The sequence below is a fragment of the Chanodichthys erythropterus genome, chromosome 22, assembly GCF_024489055.1.
Source record: "Chanodichthys erythropterus isolate Z2021 chromosome 22, ASM2448905v1, whole genome shotgun sequence".
NCBI classification, from domain to species: domain Eukaryota; kingdom Metazoa; phylum Chordata; class Actinopteri; order Cypriniformes; family Xenocyprididae; genus Chanodichthys; species Chanodichthys erythropterus.
Window position 1 is genome coordinate 32,712,282 of NC_090242.1, and position 24,913 is coordinate 32,737,194.

Genomic DNA, 24,913 nt, shown 5'->3' on the forward strand with positions numbered 1-24,913 from the left:
CATCCATCCATCCATCCATCCATCCATCCATCCATCTATCTACATTAGCAAACACTAGTCACAACATTTTAGTCTACAGTATACAAGGCTGGTGTAACCTTCAATCACAAACATCTCTACAAACTGCTTAAGTACTCAAACTGTATAAAGCTGGAATACAATACAACAAATAAAAAAAACACTTGTTTTTTTACCTGTGATTTTAACTGATGCCACTTTAGGTCAATCTATAAACAGGTCTCTCATATATTATGTGAATGCTTATTCATGCCAAAAGCAGTGAATGTCTGGACCAGAATTAACACAATGGCATGACTAAAGTGACATTTCCTCCTAAACTCATGCATCTATGAATTAGCCCAGCAGGTTTTTTTCCTTCTGGTTGAGTTGATGAGTGTGTCGTGGGCGTGTGAATGACGCCAAACGTACGGCCTGATACAGGCGGCGTCTGGATGAAAAGTGCATGTGTAAATGACTTCTAAAGCTTCCTACGCTGAACACAAACAGACGCCAATGCAGGGGAGGATTTTCTTCTTTTCTTCTCTTTTGGAGGGCTCCAATCTCTAAAAAGGGGAGGTTCATCCAAAAAATCTGTCATCATCTACTCACCCTGGTGTCGTTCCAGAACCACATGACATTCTTCCTCCTGTGGAGCACAAAAATAGGATGCAGAATATCAAAGCTATGTTTTTCCAAATATTTTTTGAAAGAGATATCCAGTTCAACCATTAAAGTACCACACTGTGCTGCTCGTCATCATTGTTGCTTCAGCTTCTTTTTTTATAGGTCACAAGCAGTTCATGACCTTTAAATACGTCACAGGCGAGGAAGTTTCATAAGCTCTTGCCTGACTTCACTGATTACAATCCCTAATCTATGGCTTATTAAGACATGATATGTCAACATTGTGACAGGTGCCAGTGGATTACGCACTTCCTCTTATTCATCCAGCAGACGTGCCAAGCAGACGCTCAACCCGAGCAAAGTTCGGCAGACTATGACGTCATTGCAGGGATAATGGAGTTTCCTTTTTCCCGTTTTAATTGAAGATGGATAATCCTGTTTGTGCATTTCAGGTCAAACCATTCAGATGAGGATTAACTGGAATCATTTATAAATGATATTGCTTTCCCTTTTGAAGAAATCATTAGCTTTTAATGTACAATATCATTTTTATAAATAGCTTTTTTAGTGGTAATAGAGAGGCTGGGTATGTGTCAAGAGGGGGAAAGTCAAGTCAGCTCTGAGAGAGTGAGAGAGAGAGAGATGCGGAAATCTTTCCGTTGAGACACAGCAAGGACAAACTATCGATCTGATCTGCACTCCTGTCAACGCAGACCGTCCAGAGCACAGAATCACACCGTCTCTCTCTTTCTCGCTATTCTGCACTCTTTAACATCACACATGCTTTTAAAAAATTCATATATTGAGATATTAACGAGCTACAGATTTCCACAATAATTCCGTAAAGTATTCTATTCTGTGAAGTATAAGGTTGAATCTCAAAAATCATGTCAAAGAACATATCCAGTTCATATTTCACCCCAAAATCAAAAGTAAAAATTTGACATTATATTTTGCATTAATAAAATGTAGCTTATTTTAGGATCATTTAATATTTTTGCATTATGACACTGTTTTCAAGAAAATCTTTACTGCTGTAATGAGAATCAACATTGAGAATAATTAATTAAAAGGGGTCCTTGATTATGATTTGACTTTTTTAACTTTAGTTAGTGTGTAATGTTGCTGTTTGATCATAAACAACATCTGCAAAGTTACGACGCTCAAAGTTCAATGCAAAGGGAGAGATTTTCTTTTACAGAAATCGCTTTTTTAGGACTACAACAAACGGCTGGTAGAGACTACAACGAGCTTCTTCCCGGGGTTAGTGACAACACTAACCCTAAAATGTACATAAACCCCGCCCCCGAGAACATGCAACAAAGGGGGAGTGGCCATGTTGGGCTGCTTTAGAGAAGAGGAAGAGTTGTTGTAGTAGAGTGTTGTTGTCATGCCGTCATTTTACACCGGACTGCTTCACAAACGAGGGTCAATTCAACACAAAAGATGAACATGACGGCACATGCTAGTGGATGAGTTGAATCAACTCCACAGCAACTACATCAATTTATCCACTAACCATTCAGAAACGTCCAGTTTCATTCTAAAAGTTGTAACTTCTTCCTGAGTTTCTCCATCAGTGTCGACTCCGGTTTGAACAATGTAAGGCTGAACACTTTCGTCATTTTGGCTGCGCGAGATTCTCCAGCTTTGTTGTTGTTGAGCTGTTAAAGCTCCACCCTCTTCTGGAAAGCGCTAGCTCATTTGCATTTAAAGGGACACACACAAAAACTGTGTGTTTTTGCTCACACCCAAATAGGGGCAAATTTGACAAGCTATAATAAATGATCTGTGGGGGATTTTGAGCTGAAACTTCACAGACAAATTCTAGGGACAACAGAGACTTATATTACATCTTGTAAAAGGGGCATTACAGGTCCCCTATCATTAAAATAACATCACAGGTTTGAGTCAGGGCTGTAATAATGTCTTTTTTGAAGAGTTGAAAAAGAACAACCCCATACCTTTTTAAGCAATAACGCATGTCTTTGCATTAAAAGGAGCAAGAACTGATGTGAATCAGTCGACCTGTTGACCTTAACAGGAAATCTGTTATACTGTATTTCCATATCAGAACACACAGTGACCCCAAAAAGTTTGGAGCCTTAAGCTGCGCTGCATGGAGCACATATTGATTGCATTAAATAACAAAATTCCAAATCGAGTGGCTGTACATGCGTGTCTCAGATGCTGTGGAATCTTTTTACTTTGATTTCTTCATCATTTTTTTTTTCAATGTCTTTCAGGCAACTGGTGTTTTGGTGATTTTTAGTGGATGTATGAAGTCAGTTCACGCAGGTGTCCTATAGAAGAACTACAGGTGAAGTTCATCACATGAAATGATCAACTTGTTCCACTAACAACAAACAAACCAAAATGTCCAACATTGTATATAGCGTTTTATCATTTCAAACCCACAAACCTTTCTGTTGCTTGAACTTCTGCTATCTTTTAAAAAAAAAAAAAAAAAAAAAGCCACTTGATTTGATATTTTTATATCTAATGCAGTGGCATTGAAATGTTTCCTAAGTGTACTTTTTGGGGAACTCTAACTGTACAGTTACACACAGTATGTATTGGAAATTCAAACTCTGTGATCAATACAGCAAAGTTTCTTCAATAGTTCTTTGCAGCATTTTAGATACACTCTTTAAAAGAATGCTTCCAAAAGGGTATTTTTTACAGCAATGCCACAGAATAACCATTTTGGGTTTTCCAAAGATCATTTCCTAAAAGAACTATTGTTTTCTTAGTGTAAAGAACGTTTTAAAAAAATCTAAAGAGCCTTTTTTAAACTATAAAGAACCTTTTTGTGGAATGGAAAGATTCCATTGATGTTAAAGGTTCTTAATGGAACCATCAATGCCAATAAATAACCTTCATTTTTAAAAGTGTATCAAAAACACGTGACTATAAAGGGTATTTGAGTTTCTATGTGGTTCTTTGGAGAGATTTTTTTAAGTTGCTGTAACCTACCAACCCTGAGCAATAAACGGCAAATATTGCACAGAGTTGCTCAATCAGCATTTCTGAATGAAAGTCCAGGGAAAGGTTATCCATTTAAAAAAAAAAAGAATACAATTGTGAACTGTCAGAGGCTTCCCCAAGCAGGGAGGTCTGGAGTGCGTAAAAAATGCGGATTCCCTTGTGCCTCAAGAGTGGGGCGGTTTAGTTTCAGCCCCTCAGAAGACAGTAGAACAGCCGGGCCAGCCTGACTCAAACCCGCAGATAGTGATTGAGAGTGATGGTTAAATGGATTAGAGAGAGAGGGAGGGAGAGGGAGAGAGAGGGGAGGGAGATTTGCCATGAAGCTTTCTGCCCTTGAACACACAGGGCAAATCTGATCCAGTAAAGTAGACAGCACGCGCACTACAAGTTCATATTCTCACTTTTGGATACTTCGCGCACACGCACACACACCCTCCTCCAGTAATTCAGCATCTCCTGCAGAAGTAGGGCACCGTCCTCCCGTGACGAACCGACAGAGTGTGCATTAAAAAAACTCTCCGGCAGGGAGGAATAATAATAAAAAAAAATAAAAAACAAACACGGAAGAACCGCATCCTCGCTGCGGGAGGCGATGCCGTTTCGAGCGCTCGGTGAGTCCATCTCAACTACTTCAGCAACCCGGATGAACGCAGCTCCCGTTTCAGAAACGAGCCTGTCAGAGCGTCTCACTTTTGATTAATGTTTTGAAACCCCAAAAAGTTGTTTCTGCTCGAGTTTAAACGTAAAAGCAGCTCTCTTACCGAGTTGTACCGCGGAATGTGTTTTATCCGTCACGCAGTTCCTCATCTTCACAGGCGGGACGCGCGCACGACACACCCCGTGCGTTGCCGTCCGCTCTGCAGAGGGAAGACGATTTAAAACTGTTATCTGATGCTAAACTACCACAGTTATCAACTTTAGTCACGTTTTGTGTCACATTACGGATGTTGGATTACCTCCAGGGTGTGTACGAGGAATATCGATGCTTGTTTGAGATGTTTTACAGTACAGTATGGAGGAGTAGCCTGTTCTGTCAGCCAGTGGAACTTACGTGAGGCAAAACGAAAATATAATATCTAACAGTTTTAATTACTTTTATTTACAAAATTAAGCTCTGACATGATCAGACTGCTGGTGAATGAAGAATTATAAACAACAGGAATGAGATTTTGCCGTTACGCACTACTCTGCACTGTAAATATGTTAAATTTGAGGTAAAAACTGGTACTGTAGTTGTGGTTACCACGGTGACTATATTGCAATCATTACGGTAAGACTAAATATTGTATATATACTATATATATACACACACACATTAGCCTTACTAACCTACAGTATTTGTAAATGCTAAATAAATCTAAAACATTAACTAGTCAACATTAAATAAAAACACATATAAACTTTTAAAATAAAACCTTAACAAATGTAATGCTTTGTGCAGGGAATTCTTTGATTTGTAAAGTATTTAAAGAATATTTTACCTTAAAAAAAGCATGATTTGTCTGTTAAAATATGATATTTTCTAGGGTCTGACTTAAAAATTATATACTTAACAATATTTCACAGTTAAATATAATATAATATGAAATAGAAAAAAGTTGTTTACAGTAAAATTGCATGAAATATCTGTTGCAATTTTCTAGGCTCGGACTTAAAAATTCTATACTTAACAATATTTTACCTAAAAAAAATATGCATTACAGAGTTGAATATAATATAAAAATATGAAATATAAAAAAAGTTGTTTACAGTAAAATTGCATGAAATATCTGTTAAAATATGATGTTTTCTAGGATCTGACTTAAAAAATGTCTTAATGTAATCAGGTTTTATCAAATACTTTTCACTTGAATAAAACCAGTTTATTCAATGGTTATGATGCCTGATTGTACGGACATGCATTGCATTTGCAATTTTTGAAACTGATCACTGTGTGCGTATCTGCACATGTGAGATCCTTCCTCACTCCTCCCTTTTCCCAATTGAAATGAAACGTGGATCATTCAGGAAACTATTTAACATACAATATCAATATCTGCATGATATATCATGCACATCCCCTTCTTTGCTGTTCCTTGAATTCCTGCCTTATATAATTTCTGTCTGTTAAATGTGTGTGTGTGCATGTACCACGCATGTTCCTCACTCCAGACTCGTGTTGTATGCGAGATCAGCCATCTGTCCGGACTGGTGGCGGTTCACAGGATGACATGCAACGTCTGTTTAGGGGGAGGGTTGGCAAATTAGACCATCAGCAGAAAGCATTGCTAGAAAAAACAGGCTGACATTCAGTGCTTGTGTGCGAGTGAAGAAAACAGCAGTGAAGTAAAGCACTAAACTGTGTGGTGTTTGTTTTCAGGACCACGGACAGCAGCTGCTGAAGTCTGAGAGATGAGGTCAGGCGGATATTTCTGAGTTTGGAAAGGGGGATACACACACTTCATGTGTGGGACACGGACCTACAGCACACAAATATGCTCTGTGGTGACGCAGTCCAGGAGCTGCTATGGATGTAAGCCCAAGCATCAGCACCTTTGACCCAACACATCAGGACAGTGTCCAAACACACAGAAGTAAGACTTGTCCTCTCAGTGCAAACAACACACACACCAATAAACTTGCTTTCCGAGAATTTCCCTCAACCTCATAACAACAAAACACTTTTTTTTTTCTATTGATCTGACTTTTTCCTCTTGGAGTAAATGAAAGCATGCCTGTGGCGAAGTTATGGGATGTTTTAACCTGACCACCGGTGCTGCTGTTTAATGTTAACACGTCCCACCTCTGAACCCACGGTGTCCCTTTCCCATTTCTCCGGACCTTCGGAAACCCCCTCTTGGTCACGCGCCTGTCATGCGGGCACGCGCGGGACTCCTCTACCTGCTGGTGCACGTGCTGGCGAGAGCTCGAGGCCAGTACGACCTGTGCAAGTCCCTCGTGAGCACGGACGAAGGCGCTGTGTGGGAGCATTACGCGTGCCAACCCAAAGCCCAGTTCATGAAGGAGTACATGCGCATCCTCGTCGAGCCGCCGGGCATCACCTGTGGGAACCCGCCGGAGAGATTCTGCACTCTGGTGAGTCCTTACAAAATATAATGCTGTTAATAACGTGAAGATAACTATGCTGAACTATGTGTGAAGTTTCAGCTCAAAATCCCCCACAGATCATTTATTATAGCTTGTCAAATTTGCCCTTATTTGGGTGTGAGCAAAAACACGCCGTTTTTGTGTGTGTCCCTTTAAATGCAAATGAAGAGGGCGGAGCTTTAACAGCTCAACAACAACAAAGCTGGAGAATCTCACTCCCTTTGTTGTGTGTTCTCAGTCCTTAAAAAGCGATTTCTGTAAAAGAAAATATCTCCCTTTGCATTGAACTTTGAACATCACAACTTTGCAGATGTTGTTTATGCTCAAACAGCAACATTACACACTAACTAAAGTTAAAAAAGTCAAATCATAATCAAGGACCCCTTTAAGAAAACAGCCTATACATTATATCAATATTACCCCCCAAAAATGTCAGATTCACATATTGAAAACAACCAGAAATAGTACACCACCTGGGCAACTTTGGCCTGCTTTTGTCAACATGCCATGATCGTGGACATACTAATTCTAATCTTGCATACTATTTAGGACAGATAGTGTGTAAAATAGGGAAGTAGGGTGTGATATTAATATACAGGATGATAATTCCTGCTTCTCACAACCAGAAGTTCAAAGTTTATGTGTCACATGGTCAGCAGGCTTGACAGTGATGTGTTTCTTCCTGCATGCTTTTTCTGCTCATTAGCCTGACAAAGACAATTAAGTGACGTAACATTTTCCCAGTAGCCGTGACTGACTTTCCTTTAAGGTGCCTAAGAATGCTTTTTCACAAGATGTAATATAAGTCTAAGGTGTCCCCTGAATGTGTCTGTGAAGTTTCAGCTCAAAATACCCCATAGATTTTTTTTTTAATATTTTTTTTTAACTGCCTATTTTGGGGCATCATTAACTATACACTGATTTTGTCAGCGCGCCGCCCCTTTAAATCTTGCGCTCCCTGCCACACGAGCTCTCGACTATATTACAGTGCATTTACAAAGTTCACACAACTAATATAACCCTCAAATGGATCTTTACAAGATGTTCCTCATGCATGCTGTATGCATGCTTCAAATTATGTGAGTAAAGTATTTATTTTGATGTTTACGTTTGATTCTGTATGAGTTTGAGGCTATGCTCTGTGGCTAACGGCTAATGCTACACTGTTGGAGAGATTTATAAAGAATGAAGTTGTGTTTATGAATTATACAGACTGCAAGTGTTTAAAAATGAAAATAGCGACGGCTCTTGTCTCCATGAATACAGTAAGAAATGATGGTAACTTTAACACAGTTCGTAAATGGGAAGAAGGAGGCGAGAACCGGCGAACATTCAACGTAACTTTAATTCAAAAATAAACAAAGAACAAAACGAAAGTAATGCCGGCAGACCCTCGCGGACGTCTGCCGGCCACACAAACATAACAAAACCATAACATAAAGTCCAGGCCTGGTCCTCTCTCGTCCTCCACGGTCGTCGCTCCTCCTTTTATGCTCCCGGAGCTGATTATAAAATGGACAAACCCAGTGATTGGGTTGTTTTGACCCAGTATTTGGGTTAAATGTTTGACCCAACCTGCTGGGTAGTTTTATTTAACTCAACTAATGTTGCTCTTTGGTCATTTTTTTACCCAAAAATGTGACTTTTTTTACTTCATCAGAATGATATGAAACTTGGTAAAGGTTTTGGCACTTAATGTGCAAAATTCATTCATTCATTGAAAATTAATGGGTGCCGAATTTCATCTAGTGGAAACTTTTGGTACTGCAGCCAAACAAAATCTTACTGAAAGCTCATTTTTTTAAATATCAAGCTCAAATTTGAACTTGATGTATGACTTTAATTTTCTTGCAGTTTTAGAGCAAAATGTGTTTTGAAAATATATATTTCATATAAAAATTGAAAATTGTATTTTTGTGCATTTTTCATAACAATAAACATACAATTCTGTAACTTTTTTTAAGTTAACTTTTTTAGCCATGTGTTGTCTTTGAAAAGAGATCAGAATTAAGTCGGTGCTCTAAAGCATTCAAAATGTTTGAGTTTAAGTTGGAAATTTCATTTTCAGGTCTATGCCCAAAAAGTTAATATATACATTATAACTACAGCATAAATTTAACTTAGTACCATAAATCTCCTAAAAATAAAAAATATTAAATAAAAACATTATTAACAGTCATTTCATTGAATTATTATTTTTTTGAACAACACATGAAGAGCAACAGAGATGAACCAAAATAGGCTAGAAATTAACATTTATTAATATGTTTACTAAATTAACATTTATTAATAAGTTTAATAGATAATAATTAAATAATAAACATTTATTAAATTGCTTGATAATAAATGCACACCTTTTGATTATTACTGTTGCGTCTAGTAATTATGTGTCTGATTTTTAATTTCCAACCTATTTTGGGTTCATTTTAAGCCTGACATATAGTCATTTTTATCAAAAGTTGAGGAGGTCAAACATTTAACCCAACTGCTGGGTTAAAACAACCCAATCACTTGGTTTGTCCATATTTAACCCATCTTGAGTTGTTTTTACACATTTACATGTTTTACACGTTTGTGGGTCACATCCGATCTGTGCCATATGGGAGGAAAAAATTGGCTGACTTTAACCATGTAATGTAAATGTGGCCTCAGTACCTGGGATGGGACGGACCTCAGGCAGATGTTTCCGGTTTGTTCCCCTATCCATTTTTTGACCACCAGCCACATGGCCCTTGCAGACTAAGCAGGGCTCGCAGAACGATGCCAACCTGCGCCCATCATGGGGGCGGAGGTTTTGAAGCAGCGTTAATTTGAGCAGGATCTGCCATGCAGGTCACCGACCACAGCAGAAAAGAATGCAGCTGAGGTCAGCATGCGTGGAGAGCAGAAAGCCGAGGTGTTGTTTACCCACGTGGGTTAGTTGGCAGAGTTAGGCTCACAGGAACAGAAGACTGGGGGGGCGAATTTTGCTTCCCTAACAGCAGGGTCAGCAGGTTATTCTCAAGGGCAGAAGGTCACGTGGTGCACCTTGGGTAATATAAATTGAGATGATGATGAAAACATACAGAATCAAAAGATATTCCATCAGTTAATGAGTTTTTTTTTTGTAGAAGAAAATGTGATTGGTGTTTGCCTGTGCACAGTGCTGTATATTACAGGTGGTTGCCAAGGTGTTGCTATGCAGTTGTTTTGGGTGGTTTCTAGTGCCAGATAGGAAGAAACAAGAGCATATACAAATACTAGTGTCAAGGGAAAAGAGGTAATACAGCAGTGATCAAATTATCCAGACATCGCAATGTCATACACAGACACACAGACTTTGTTCACGACAGATGATTACAAAGAAATTGAGACTTTTCTGAATGAAGCTGCTGATGGGACTCAGAGTTATTGGTCTCGCATGAGAGCCGGAAATGGACGAAGCTCTAACACACTTAACAGTTAATGATCTGTTTAATGTTAGGTTAAAGGAGACCCATTTTCTCATACTGACTCTCTCTCTCTCTCTCTCACACACACACAACTTAAAGGAATAGTTCACTAAAAAATCACAATTCTGTCATTATTCACTCACCCTTGGAAAATGGTGCTCAAATTGTATGAATGAAATTTTAGGGTGCTTTTTAAGATTTTTTTGGGGTCATTTTTTAAAGCTTGACAGAATCTCTCTTTTATTGCACAGAGAACAGTGTGAACATTTTGCAAAACTTTGTGTAAATCATGACAGAATCATGATTTTTGGGTGAACTACCCCTTTAAACCCCCTAGATGAATTTGTTTGAATCTTGTGGCATGCAAGATGCATGGATTCTTACTTAAACCAGGACTGGAAAAGCTAAAACACACACTTCCACATTTACGCAAACACAACTTAAAGGGATAATTCTGTCATCATCTACTGACCCCCATACTGTTTGAAACTCGCATGAGTTGAAATGTGGTGCTCTAATTGTATGTATGACTACTTTTACGATACTTTTATGATGCTTTTTGTTAATTAAAAAACAAAACTGATAGCATTTGTCCCAATTTACTGTCATTGCATGGAAAAGAACAGAGTAAACATTCTGCAAAACATCTTCTTTTGTGTTTTTTGGTATGTAAATCATGACAGAATTATCATTTTTGGGTGAACTATCCCTTTAAACCCTAGATGTTTTTTTTTTTTTTTTTTTTATTGTGATATGCAAACTTTGAATATTTGGATTCTTACTGAAACCTGGGCTGAAAATGCTAACACACACAGTCACACATACACAAACAAATTTAAAGCGATAGTCGTCATTTCATCATATTGTTCCGAATTTGCACGACTTGGAATAAAGTGCTCAAACTCTTTTATGAATATGGACTAAGCTTGACATCATATGTCCACATTTATTGTCATTGCATGGAAAAGAACAGTGTGAACATTCTGGAACATTTGTGTTCTATTGTATGTAAATCATTACAGATTCTCAACTATGCCTTTAAACCACTAGATGGAATTGTCTGAATATTGTGGCATGCAAAGTTACTCTGAAAATGTTGATTCTTACTTAAACCTGGACTGGAAAAGCTAACACACACACTCTCACACATTTACACAAACCACTGAGCCTTGAATTGTTGTGCTGGAGTGGTCCGTTAATGGACTGGCCTCTGGAATGTTCCTCGGGTCGTCCCAACCTCTTTAATATTGATGGAGCCCTTAATGGTCCCGCAAGCAGACATCCACAACGCGCCCGAACATTTTCCTTTTACATTCTAGACATGACGAGGTCGGGCAGGCTGGCACAGTCAGCACTTTACAACAGACGGGATCCTCCTTAGCATCTCTTCTTCCAAGAAAATGACAAACGCAGATAACAGAGAAAAGCGGGATGGAAACCGACAGTGTGGTTAAAATTACTGCATTAAACTTTACAAAAGGGGATCTTTTGAAATACAGTTTGTGTTATGAAACATACATTAAGTTTCAGCACTCACAACCTGTCCAATCTAAAAAAAAGCATCTTTTAAAACTAAAACTAAAAAAGTCTTGTTCTAAACTTTCATAACTTTCTGACTTCAGCTAGATAAGCTCATCAACACATGATTGAATGTCCACGTTTGCATATTAACACTGTGTCACGCGACCATAGACTGTAAAAAAATATGGACTTAGTGTCCGTGACGTCACCTGTAGATTTCTGAAGCGCATTTGCCAACTTGGCAGTGCGTCATCGTGCATCACTCCCGGATAACTGAAAATGGGCAAAGAGGCGGGACGTGGTTGGAACTGAGGTGCCTGGTTGCTGAAACCACGCCCACCTAGCTCGACGTGATCATGTTAGCAGGCTAAGAAGATATCTATCTATCTTAGATACTATCTAAAATATTAACAAAGATAACAAGTTATATCAGTAAAAAGTGCTAAAGGTTACAGTGTCTGTTTTACGATATAGATGCTCCAGCACCAGTAATATTGTAATTTGTGTCAACACACAAATTCAAAACGGGATTTCACCTTAATAATGAAATGGCGATTGTGAGATGAATCCAATCTGTCACACTTGGGTAAAATGTCTTTGAGCATCCACTGAAAAACAAACAACAAGCGTTAAATCCATGAAATATTGATATATTATCCATTGTTTGCATCACATTTCTTCTGAATGATCTGCTCTTAATCATCGTTCTTCAAGAAATTATACAATCTGAGCAGCGTTTATGTTGTAAAACTGTATATGATTGTATACATTGGATTCTTACAAACAAATGAGCCCGCGTCCAAAGTATAATTTTTCAAAATAGTGCAGCAGTTTTAGTTATAATATCCAAGCAGTGCTGTCAGAGTTTATGGTGTCTTGAGAGGCATATTCTCTATTGTCACTGTGATAAATCTGGTGGACAAAACTTTTAGCCAATGTCAAGACGATCCAACAAGTGTGTTCTGTTTATCTTCCGCATGTGTGCACATATACACAGACGTACATCTGTCTCGACCATAAGCACAGCAAGCCATATTAGTTGATAATTGTATGAAATAATCCTGAAAAAACACAAACACGGCAGAGATGCCAAATTTAGCAGCTGGAATTAGCTGAGGTGACGGCTCACAGACAGCAGCGCGATCCACCTGTCACTCAAGTGACCACGCCCTTAATTATGCAGAACTTTAAAGCTTAATATAATTTAAACGGATCAAAAAAATTCACCCCCCTCAAGTCCTTTGCACACTGAGTCTGTGTGCGTTTTTTCGTATATTCGTAATCCTAAAAATTCGTCACGCACAGAGAACTTGCACACTGAGTCCGATGCGTATTAATGAATGCACTGTGGGGAAAAAAAAAACGCAAAACAATACAAAATGAAGTCTTCAAGCAGTGAGCACGATTTAGTTGTCCTCTCTCTCCTTAAAAAGAGGAAATATTGGGTCCATCCAATTTCAAGATTGCATAGAGAGAAAGGAGAATTCACCTCATCAAGGAGCTGCGTGATTATCCAGAGTGTTTCAAAGATTACTTCAGGATGTCAGTCGCTCAGTTTGATGCTTTGCTACTGGCACAATCTGTCTTTATATTCGGTCTCTTGTATTCCTCACATTGTTTGTCATTCAGTGCTGCTTTTTTGTGCTGTAGGCGACGTGGATCAACTTGTCAGATGGCATTCGGGATTTTTGCGTTCGTGTACGGTGGCTCTGAATTGTCAAAACGTCTCTCAAAATGCGTGCCACGGATGTGAAAAACGCAGAAAATCGAACCTGATCCGAATATTTTTTTGACGCATGAAAGTTTCGGAGGCAGTGTGCAAACGTGATTGACATAACATGAGTTCGAAGTTATTTTTTAACGTGCGAAAATTTTGCATGCGAATTTCGGACTCAGTGTGCAAAGGCCTTCAGAGTTGTCATGAAGGGGAAAATTAGCTGTATAGACCAAAACCAGAATTTGTACCAGCCTGTAAGCATGTTTTTTTTTTTCTGCTGTAAAGTTGGGCATTTTAACATGGGACTCAATGAGATTCTGCTCTCTTTGTCCCTAGCGGCCAGTCGATGAATTGCAGTTTAAGTCACTTCCGTATTGGCTTCAAGAGAAACTGGGGGAGGTTGCCGCTTGGATCAAAATCCACGTTATGCCGCGGTCACACTATATTTTGAACATGAGAAATTTCATTGGATGTTGCAGCGGTCATGATATGATGTCACTGCATCTACAGTGTCTTTTTTATAAACATGAATTCAACATATAACATATAGTAATACACTAAAAATGTAAAAATATACAACCTACTCGAATTTATTGCAAAAATATCATTCTTTTAATTCAGCCAAGAGGTCATACCGTGACAAATCAATCTTCTACTAATCAGAGTTTTTGTCCGCAATATGGTTCTAATTTAGCAACGGTTTCTATTTTTCTGCGACGTCGCTGCTGGAACAACAACACAAAGTATGTCAATGATAATCTCAGGTACTGTTTATGTGCTTTATTTATTGTTAAAATCATCTAATTTCCATTTGAATATCATTTTGTGTTCTCAGCTTTGTAGCCGTACTGAAAGTAGTTGTGGATAATTCACCTCAGATCGTGAAAATAAGTAAATGGGCACAAGGACATCAACTCATTGTGAATAAACAAGTGTATTCTATGACAAAGATTGTTTCAGTCACTCAGTATGGACTTTAAATAATGTTTAAATTGAGTAATATTTATGAATTTGATTTTGTACTCATCCATTTCATTGTGATCGCAGCGTGCTTCCCAAGAGAGCCTGCCCTCGCGCTCTTCTAATTGGTTGCGGTTTTTGATTGATTTATGTTGCGTCTCGTAGTTGCGTCGCGTCTGGTGTAGAATCTTATCACATCACGTGTAGTTCGCACATATGGCAGCTATTTATTGTTCAGAGATCTGGCCCACACACCCACAAGGAGGAAGTAGGACTATAAAAACACTATTAATAGAGTAAAATAAAGAAAAGTCATGAAAAGAGGGAGTGTAAAAATGGCCTGAGTACTTATTTTATAACCACCGATCATATAAAGAAACTAAACACCATCCATTTAGTTCCCATTGATTAGAAGTCCTGCCCTAATTTTTTTCTCTTGACACAGCATATCCAGTTCAATCAGAAATATGTCAGATTACACAAATGAGTTGCAAACGTTATTTCATGCTGATTGCAATAATATTTCACATCTCACAACAGCTAATCTTTTTCTAGTCTGTGTGAGTTAGTGTGTGTTTTGTGTTCATTGCTGTGGTTGCATGCTTGATGTGTGTGTGTGTGTGTGTGTGTGTGTGTGTGTGTGTGTGAGAGAGAGAGAGTGTCCCAGTTTGTGCATTTTCTGACCAGGGTCCAAAATTAACACTCACTGAGCTGCATATGTGAGTAAAAATGTCCTTTTCAGGGTTTCTCCTCAGTTGAATGGTAACTTAAACTGCAATATAATGCACACAAATCAATCTGTCTACTAAAGAAAATATCTGTCGTGACTCAAAACACTTTTACCAGTGGAAATATAAATATATAAATCATATTTTTTTATTTAGAACTCCATGTGGTGACAAATACATGAAGCCATCAAAATCAAAACAAGGCAAAAAAATCAAAATGTCCCTTGACATCTGGCTTGTTTTATAGAGTATATAATGCCGCAAATGAGATAATATCAATAATGCATGGAAAACAGCTAAATAAGTAGATTGTCATAGGTACAAAATTGTATAATTTGTAATAAAATAATGCAAAATACAGTTTAATGGCAAGTAATACAAATTTATCGCTAAAATCACCCACAAATCACCCACCATTAACTGATGTGACAAAAGTTTAAATTTGGCCCCTGTGGCACAGATTGTTTTCAAGTGGTTTCTAAGTTGGTTCATATTATCTGGAAAGAAAAAAGGAAAGAGAGAGAACATGAGAATGAGAGAGAAATCCCTAATGATGGGGGAATCACAGCTTAGCTCAGCGGAAAAAGGGAGCGTGCACACACACACACACACACACACTAAATGTGTTGTTCATGCATACACCTCTCTGAAAGTGCACAACCACAATGCACATGAAACAATGAGACGTGTTAATGTGTGAACATATGTTGTGTGTATGAAAGTAAAAAACCCTCATGCTACCAAACAGCACTCTTTGATTTAGAGGCACAAATGAGCCAATGCTATAAATAGAAATAAGAGACAGACAGAGAAGCGGGAAGTGAAGAAGAAAGAGGGGGAGGAAACAGGAAGAAGGGAGAAGAGAAATGACAGAAAGTAGAAAACAATGAAACACTGCTTGTTTAGAATAGAATACTAACCTATTACTTTCTGAACATACTGTATACTGCCTACTTTTTAAAAATAGTAAATGAAACAGTATGCAATATCTAATTTCATAAAGTAGCATGCGTCACGTAATCTCACTGTTGCATGTTTAATTCAGTGTCCAGTTTTCAGCTATTTTCTACCATTAAATAATGCACAAAAAGTCATAGTTGAGCACATTGCATTATGCAATACACTATCGCTGTCACTTCCCTATAGTATACAAAAACAGTACACTAATCAGAGCAGAATTTCCAAATACACAGTATTCAGTAGGTGAAAATGTAGCCGGATGACCTACTACTTCCGCTGAGATTTTGAAGTGCGCATTCAATGGATACTTTACTATCCCATAAAGCCACGGGAGAGTTAAAGGGGCTCTATGTAAGATTTTTACTTTAATGAAGCATAAAAATACCCCGATATGTTTGCAGATATTTAGGAAACATGCTAAGTTCACCTACTTGTTTCTCAGAAAAACAATGCTACAGCCAAATATTCTACTTTGAAAATGTGCGTTCCGTGTCGGAATGTCTGTTTTTATTTTGGTCTGTGGCAAACCGTGTGCTGCCAGTTTACCCAATAGTATTTCGACATCGCAGGTTGCCAGTTGGCGGAAAACATCGCGTATTGCAGCCATGGAAACCAACAAACAAACTGGGTCAGAGAATCACAGATTCTACTTGACCTAAAAAGCCTCTGAATGCATCTAAATATCTCTATGAACATCAGCATGTTAAAACAGATAAATCACCTCCTCAGCTTTCATTGTGGATTGCGCTCCCTATTGTTGCTGGCGACCCGTGTCATTGAACGAGGGGGCGGGCCAAACAATATTTTGAATTTGGACTGCAGTACCTATTTTGAACACTGGGTGTCATTCCTACATAGAGCCCCTTTAAGTAATGCAATTGACGCGTAGGTCACATGACAGTAACAACATGGTGGATGTAGTACGTCTGTATTTCTTTCATACTACCATATTCATACTACACTGTAAAATCCAATTAGTTAGATTTGCTTTAAAAAAAAGCATTCAAACCGACTGCCTTAAAAAAAACAAATGCAATAACAATAGCATGTTGTACTGACAAATGCTTAGTTAGTATAGTTTACTTACACAAGTGTTCTAGTACCTAAAAAGAACTGTAGAGTGTACTTGATCATTTACTTTACATTTACTCTTGACTTAGTATAACTACCATTGTTGTGTTTTGAAGTCTGTGTGTGACTCAAGCATTGTCAGTTGCATGATATTGTCACAAATATAGAGGGATCATATCAACTCGATTAAAAGTTTCAAAAGGTGTTTGACAAGTGTTAGCAGCAAAGTTTTTAAAAGTTCATTATTTGACATAGTTATATTATATATAATTCATATATAAAATGCATACTTCCCTTCCTTTAAAATCAAATAATTGTGATTTCTCGTTGCATAGTTGCATCAATAGGAAGATAATTACAATTTATGAAGTCCCAAATGCCTGTCCAAAGTGAACACTGATCACCATAACGGTGAGTTAAAATATAAACATTTAGAAAAATCACCATCAATTTATTAAGGGAACACTGATCACCATAATGGTGAGTTTAAACAAAAACATTTAAGAAATCGGCTTATGTGATGTTCTCTTAAATTTTTCAGTTATATTGACGATTGAACATTTAAGATGACTTTGGGAGATCAGTCAATGCAAACAGAGAAAGATAACTGCAGAATTGGAGGAAATTAGTAAAAAGAATTGCCCCATCTCAAAAACTTTTTTTTTTTTTTGCTTGACAAAATGGTACCCAAACCAATTAATTGATTAATTAATCAATTAATCTTAACTTGGGTTTTCTGAGTTAAAAAAGGTATAGTATGTGAATAGTACAGATTACTATTTTTTTCAGTTAAGTACAATAGTACTTAAAGACATTAAGTAAAGTTAACTAAAAGTGTTAGTTAGAATCACTGTTAAATTTTACAGTGTATAGAACATTTTTAACAGTCGTGAAGTAAGTTCAAATTTAAATGTAATACCTACTCAGACAGTATGCAATTTTGGACACACCACATGTCACTCATAGAAAAAAAGGTTCTATAGAACCTTAAAGGTTTCTTTCAGGCGCTTCATATATAGAACCTTTTAGGGTTTTTTTTTTATTTTAATTAAATTGTATGAATTAAACAGCTCATTACATAATTTATGACTAGAAAAAGTAATTTATTCTTAATATAGAATTTTTTTTGACATAAAGGGTTCTTTAAAATTGAGCCAAAAACCCCATTGAACCTTTTTTTCTAAGAGTGTATACTGTTGTATACTGCACATTTGAGCAAAAGTAGTCATTTGGGTATTCTGTGCACAAAGAAAATGTGCTTACTGTGCATAGTAAACATACTACATACTGTAGAAAGAGAGTAGTACAGAAACAAAGGGAAAGATAAAAAGAACTGAGTGAAAACAGCTTGAGATGGACAGAGAAAGACAATAGACAGCTGGCGACTAGTGTACTACTTTAATAGGATGAATCTGTCGCCTCAGCCTGATCTCACTGATGTCAGTGCACAGCCATAAAGTTTGACCCAATATATCTTTCTAAAAACTAAACAAGAAAGCAAAGATAACTTTTTTAAGAGTTCTGGAGATCTAGAAAAAAGCTTTCTTAGATAACTTTTTATAGAAAATATGGAAATGTATTCTATGCAATACATTTTCCATATTCTTTGTTCTAAACTAATGCAGTTTAATGCAATAAGCAACTAAAAGGAAGCACTACAGAGATTTACCCCTTAACCATGGTAAATAAAAATCTATGCAACACACTGCCTCAACTGCAACACGATACAAAACAGCAATGTTCAATAAATAAATGTATTAAAAATAATCATCGTAATAAACATTTAATTCATAGCATAAATCAGAGCAAAAAACAGCTTTTCCAATCACATATTCAGTCTGTCATCCCTGAATTTCATAATATCTATAACAAATAAAAAAAAATAAAATAAAAAAAAAAGATTTATTACATGTTAGGTTGTACGAGAATTACTAGTACTGTTCATCTTAATACCCACATAACTTGAAGAACTTATAAAGAAAGTTACCAAAGCTTTGACCTCATAGTTTTTCATTTCGAGAAGACGAATGTGTTTGCAAGCCCTTTCCGACGCTCCAGAACTTTTATTAAAAAACAGCCTTTCTAGGTTTTGCCATCTTGTGGATTTTGTCATGAAATGTAGTTGCAGTGGATTTTCTTTTGGCTAAATTTACACTTAATCACGACATGCACCTGTGCCGAAACACCAGGTGAGGGCCGCTGTTAGCAGTTCTGTTTGCTTCTTCATTGCTTTTATTATTTGATGTGCTCTTTATTTAAATCGGATACCTGTACTGTATATTTCTATACTTCATACACTGCAAAAATAATAGTCCTGCTTCACACTCACATCATCACATCAATAAAGAAATGAAATATAAAAATATTATATATATATATATATATATATATATATATTTTTTTTTTTTTTTTTTTTTTTTTTATTATTAACATTGATTAACAAAGCTTTGTTAGAAATCCTAGTGAGCTGCCTAACTAAACAACATTTTAAGAAATCATAACTGTGCTCTTAGCATACAGGTTGCTCTAAATATTAAGCAAAAAAATGATTCTGCCTTCTAAGACACTGTTGTGTGATATTTATGCAAGTTTACATCCCGCACCCCTTGCATATTTATTAAATATTTTGTCTAATGTAATAATTTCATTATGCTTTCAGCCATCAATAAGACTGCAGTGCTGTCAGCTCCATTTAACACATTTTATCCCCCTGAAAAGCACAGAGAATACAAAAAAAGTCCATCTGGGGATCTTATGACGTTCCAATTCAGTCAGGATGCTGCCTTAGAAGGAAGCTGCCTATGCTTACTATAGTCATGGAGAACAGACTAGGCTTTGGAACAGACGTACACTTCCGAGTGTATTCCTCAGAGTGTTGTATTCTTAGTGATGTTCTCGTAAACCAAATGGGGCTCACATTGTGTTCTCAGTTTCTTAAAGACCACTATAACTCACTCTCTCACACACACACTTTTACAATAAGAAAGTCTAAAGGTATATAAATCCACAGAGACAACAAAGAGAGAGACAGATTAACCGATTTTACAATACTGATGTTGCACTCTAACTGATTGCGTGCAATGTGTTTGGTGCTAGGTAAACTTCCAGTTTAATGGTGATGTAATGTCCCAGTTGGTTGGTTTAACAGGCTGCTATATGGATGCTGTGACAGGGATCTAGCTCCATGCTGATTGTTGTCGCAGCGACGGGATTCCAGCGCGGATAATTGCTCTAGGAGCTTAGTGATGTGGGCCACCTGCCGGAACAGTTGGCCGTGTATGTGTGTGTGTTTATATGGGCCAGGAGGATGGGATTGTCTGGAAAGCATATACATGCTAGTTTTGCATCTTTGCCACATGCATTATTGGGCCAAGGTCATGGCAAAGACATGGACAAAATTCATTAGTGAGAAAACCTGATCTTCTATTATAATATTAAAGCTGTGTTTCTTAAAAGTGTTGAGACATGCATGCATTCATGCATGCATGCACAAACACACAAGCACACACATGCACATTTGCAAGCATGCAAATATACACGCACACACAAATGTAAATATACATATGCATGAAAGCACATGCATGCATACAGGCATGCTCAAGCAATCAAAAACAACAATACAAGCATGTTAATACATGCACATATACACACAAGCATTGCCAATACATGCAGACAAGTATGCAAAAACCCAAACATGCACATACTGATGAAAATATGCATGCACGTACATGCATGCAAGCACACACACACATCATTTACTGTAATTTGCACTCAAACTATCCTTGTTCACATTACTTAAAAAACTCATGTAACTACATAAACTTAATTTAACTGAGTTGTTTCTACTAAAAATGAGTATTGTCAGCTTTACTTAATAATGGTTTGTACAGTCAGCTTAACATTGCTGAGTGAAACGCACAAATTAATGTTGACATAACCAACTGGGTAATGAATCCTTATTTCTCAGCATGCATTAGGAGAGTAAATGTAGGGATTAAAGTGTTATTTTATGTGTTTTTATGTTGTTCAATGAGTCAATAAATGTGTTCGCCTTACATAATAAACAAAACATTAAGTAAACTGCACATATAAATATAATGTAATGAATGATTTGTATTTACTCAAAGTCATTTTGTCAGCTCTACTTGAATTTCCTTTGTTCATACATCTAAATTGTTATATGTACAAATTACTCAACTTGACACTGCTTTTTTATGCAAATTCTACAATTTCATAAAAATAGTACTAATGAAATATGAGCTAATGATATTTTTATACCCTACTCTAAACTAAACGTTCTACGTTTTTACATTTTCATTATTTAGCATGTTAATTAAGCCGTTTCCCTCATGGGAGCCGTTGGCAGATCCTAAGAATGTAGGTGATTTGGAGTTTTACTATCATTCTGGGGACATTTGGTCCCTACAATATAAACAAACGCTGAGCCACGCACACACAGCAGATACACACATCGTGCTGTCAGTCGCACAATACACACCGTAAGTCCACTAAGTGTGTCAGAGGGTTGGGTTTCAGTGGATTTGGGGGTTGAAGGTTTCTGTGTAACATTCTCTTCCTTAATCCAACTATAGTTTTAGCGTGTCAGGGGTCAGAAAGTGTTTGCTTGCTTGAATGTGTGCATGCATGTGTGCAGATGTTGCAGTCAGGTCAGATGATGGTGTCTGATCCTGTCTGTCTGCAGAGGTTTTCGCTCTAATTTCATTATCAGAGAAAAAAAGAGGAAAGAGAAGAACAATGGATTAAAGGGGAGATAGAGGGGTGCGTCTTGAGGAAATAGAATTATGTTGAGCAGAAATGAGTGGCAGTAAGAACAGAGGTGTAATGTGATCTTTGGGAAGAGGGTAACATTAAACCCCTTTACTGGAGGGAGCAAATAGAGCCAGACGATCCGTCAGAACGGAATTAGTGTACTGTAGAATGTGTGTCTGAAGGGATTAAGATGTGCAATTTGACCTGTACAAGTTCAGAAGAAAAACTATTCACTGAATTTTCCAAACTGCACAAGTTCTGTGACATCAAATGCCTGAATTTTGATGTAGACACTATAGCAACTTAATGGGATAATGCAATATACAGTAGCTGCAGAACTATACTCAGTGCCAAGCATTGCACATGACATATTGGAATTGGTCAAGCAGAAGCTGTAAATTCCAGGCTCATGCGTGTTGCATAAAAATGGGTAACAAAAGTTCTGATTCAATTGGATGCTGCACAACTCCAAACGCACAGGTTTTTACCTGTCCAACAGGAAAGTTGAGGTACCAGGTTGCTAAAATGAGAGCTTTCGAGGAACTAGTCGTCACTGGACTTCCCAAAAAAATTGACATAAAATCTTTGAAAAATATTCAAGAGGATATTAGCAGCAAGTCAATGAGATATCAGATAATACTAATAATATAAAAATTATTTACTACCAGATAAATTGCAAAAAAAAAGTTTGGGGTCGTGAGATTTTTGAAAGATGTCTCTTCTGCTCACCAAGGCTGCATTTATTTGATTAAAATACAGTAATATATTACAATTGAAAATAACCGTTTTAATCTTTAATATGCTGATTTGGTAATCAAGAAACATTTCTTATTATTATTAATGTTGGAAACAGTTGTGCTGCGTAATATTTTTGATGTATAGTAAGCTGAAAAGATTTTTTTTATTTCAGTATTTATTAGAAATATAAATCTTTTGTAACATTATGGATGTTTTTACTGTCACTTTTTATTAATTTGTGTCCTTGCTAAAAAAAATCAGAATTTCTTAAAAAAAAAAATAAAAAATTGACCTGGAACAGTATGACATAAATAATAAAATATTTATAATAATATTATTATTTTAATTTGTGTAATTGTGAATAATATTGTGATTGTGAATTTGATAAATATTACATAATAATAATATTGTATCTATATCTATACAGCATATATATATATATATATATATATATATATATATATATATATATATATATATATATATATATAGAGAGCTTTCAAATGGTACCAATTATCTGCAAACTCAATATGAAAAGTATGAATAACAGTTAAAGTCCCCCTGTAGTGAATGATGACCAAAATGACATTTAAACAATTTTTCCTGTAAAAAAAAAAACACATTTTCATGCCTGAAAATAGTTTGAATGTAACTGGTAAAACACCTTGACTGCACAACATTGCTTCGTTTAGAATACATGGATCTATATGCTAATTAGTTCCACCTCCACTTAGTCTCTCGAGCTCAGAGTTCCACTCGGTCAACTTACTGAGGTAAACGCTGCACAATAGTATCACTTTTTACAACGTCGGACACATAAACATAATTAATATGATTAGCCTTTTGCATATAGTTTATAGTTTTCATATAGAAAAATGCATATAGTTTATCATAACATTGTAATATAAATCATATACCCGCTATATTGCGAAATCTACACGTGATTGGTTACAAGGTAGTTTGTGACGTCAGAAACACCAGCGATTTCAAAGCACGTTTTTGAGATCACTGCAGTTTTTAAAGATAAAATACTCAGAAATGACTTATGAATTTGTACATGGTTTTTCTGAATGCATATTAGAAACACCACATAGACATATAAACAACATTAAAAACTTGATTTTCACCACAGGGGGACTTAAAAAAAAAAAACATTAGTCAAACTGATTATCGGTCCATCTGTAATTCTAGTTTATACAGACAATCTGTGAGTTCGAGTAAATCTAGATTCAGAGACGCTTTATCATTTTACAGCCCCTCTTTATTCTCTCTCTGTCTTTCTCTTACATACACGCACTTTGTTTTATCTCCCCTTTAATTTATTTTTTATTCTCCGCGTGCCTGACTTCATAAATCAGATGATGTATTTCCCAAGATGCACTGCGCCGTACAAGCTTCTCATATGAGCGTGTATTTCTCTGTCGAGGTGTGCGTGTGATATATCAACACACAGATCCTGAATACATGCTCAATAGACAGATTCAAAGCCATCATACCTGAACGCAGCTGTCTGAGCAGGCACTATAGTTAGATGATCATCTACTGTGTGATGCTATAAAGAAAGCTGATAGAAATGACCCAGATTTTTAATGATGTGCTTGTGTATGTGTGTGTACAGCAGGAGTTTGTGCTCACAGATCAACACTCCCTGCAGTCTTTGCTTTTAATAAAAGCCCACGAGTTCTTCACTGTAGTTTTACCATGACAAGTGTGTGTGTGAGTTTACAATCTGTCTCACTCACAATATCTACCACTCCCTTTTCTGTGTACCACACACACACACTTTTTACCCGTCTCTATCAATCACTATCATACCTCCTTTATGAACAATCACTGTTTGCCTTTGTCAAAAATAAATGTGTTTAAATGTACACTTGTAGTTTACTTAAAATCATGTACTGTATATTTTTAAGAATCTGAACTTATATAATATACATAAAATAAAATACTAAAGCACATGTATGGTACTTGAATATAATTTTAACTGTAGTGTGTTATTCAATATTGCAGTTAAAGCGTTAGTTCCCCCAAAAATGAAATTTCTGTCATTAATTACTCACCCTCATGTCACTGCACACCCGTAAGACCCAATTTTTTTTTTTGATGAAATCCGAGAGGTTTATGACTCGTCCATGGACAGCAATTTAACCAACACTTTCAAGGCACTATTGCTCAAACACAAATTATTTTAAAAACATAAAAAAGGTCAAGAGCCAACTAAAACAAACCCTGACCACCACAATGGTGGCATAATATATTGACCAATAAAACACCAACATCAAAACCTATATTAATTCTCAAAAAGAAATTATTTAGAC

General features: G+C 36.7%; 1 protein-coding gene across 1 annotated transcript in view; it reads left to right on the plus strand.

Annotated features, from left to right (window-relative positions):
* Positions 1-4,176: 4,176 nt before the first annotated feature.
* The window catches only part of ntng2b (netrin g2b), a 91,531-nt gene continuing 70,794 nt past the window's right edge, over positions 4,177-24,913 (plus strand). Inside the window, exons 1-2 of the mRNA XM_067375240.1 lie at positions 4,177-4,223; positions 5,972-6,687. Of these exons, the coding sequence (XP_067231341.1) occupies positions 6,466-6,687 (222 nt within the window). The 5' untranslated portion in view covers positions 4,177-4,223; positions 5,972-6,465. The remainder of the gene's footprint in view (positions 4,224-5,971; positions 6,688-24,913) is intronic.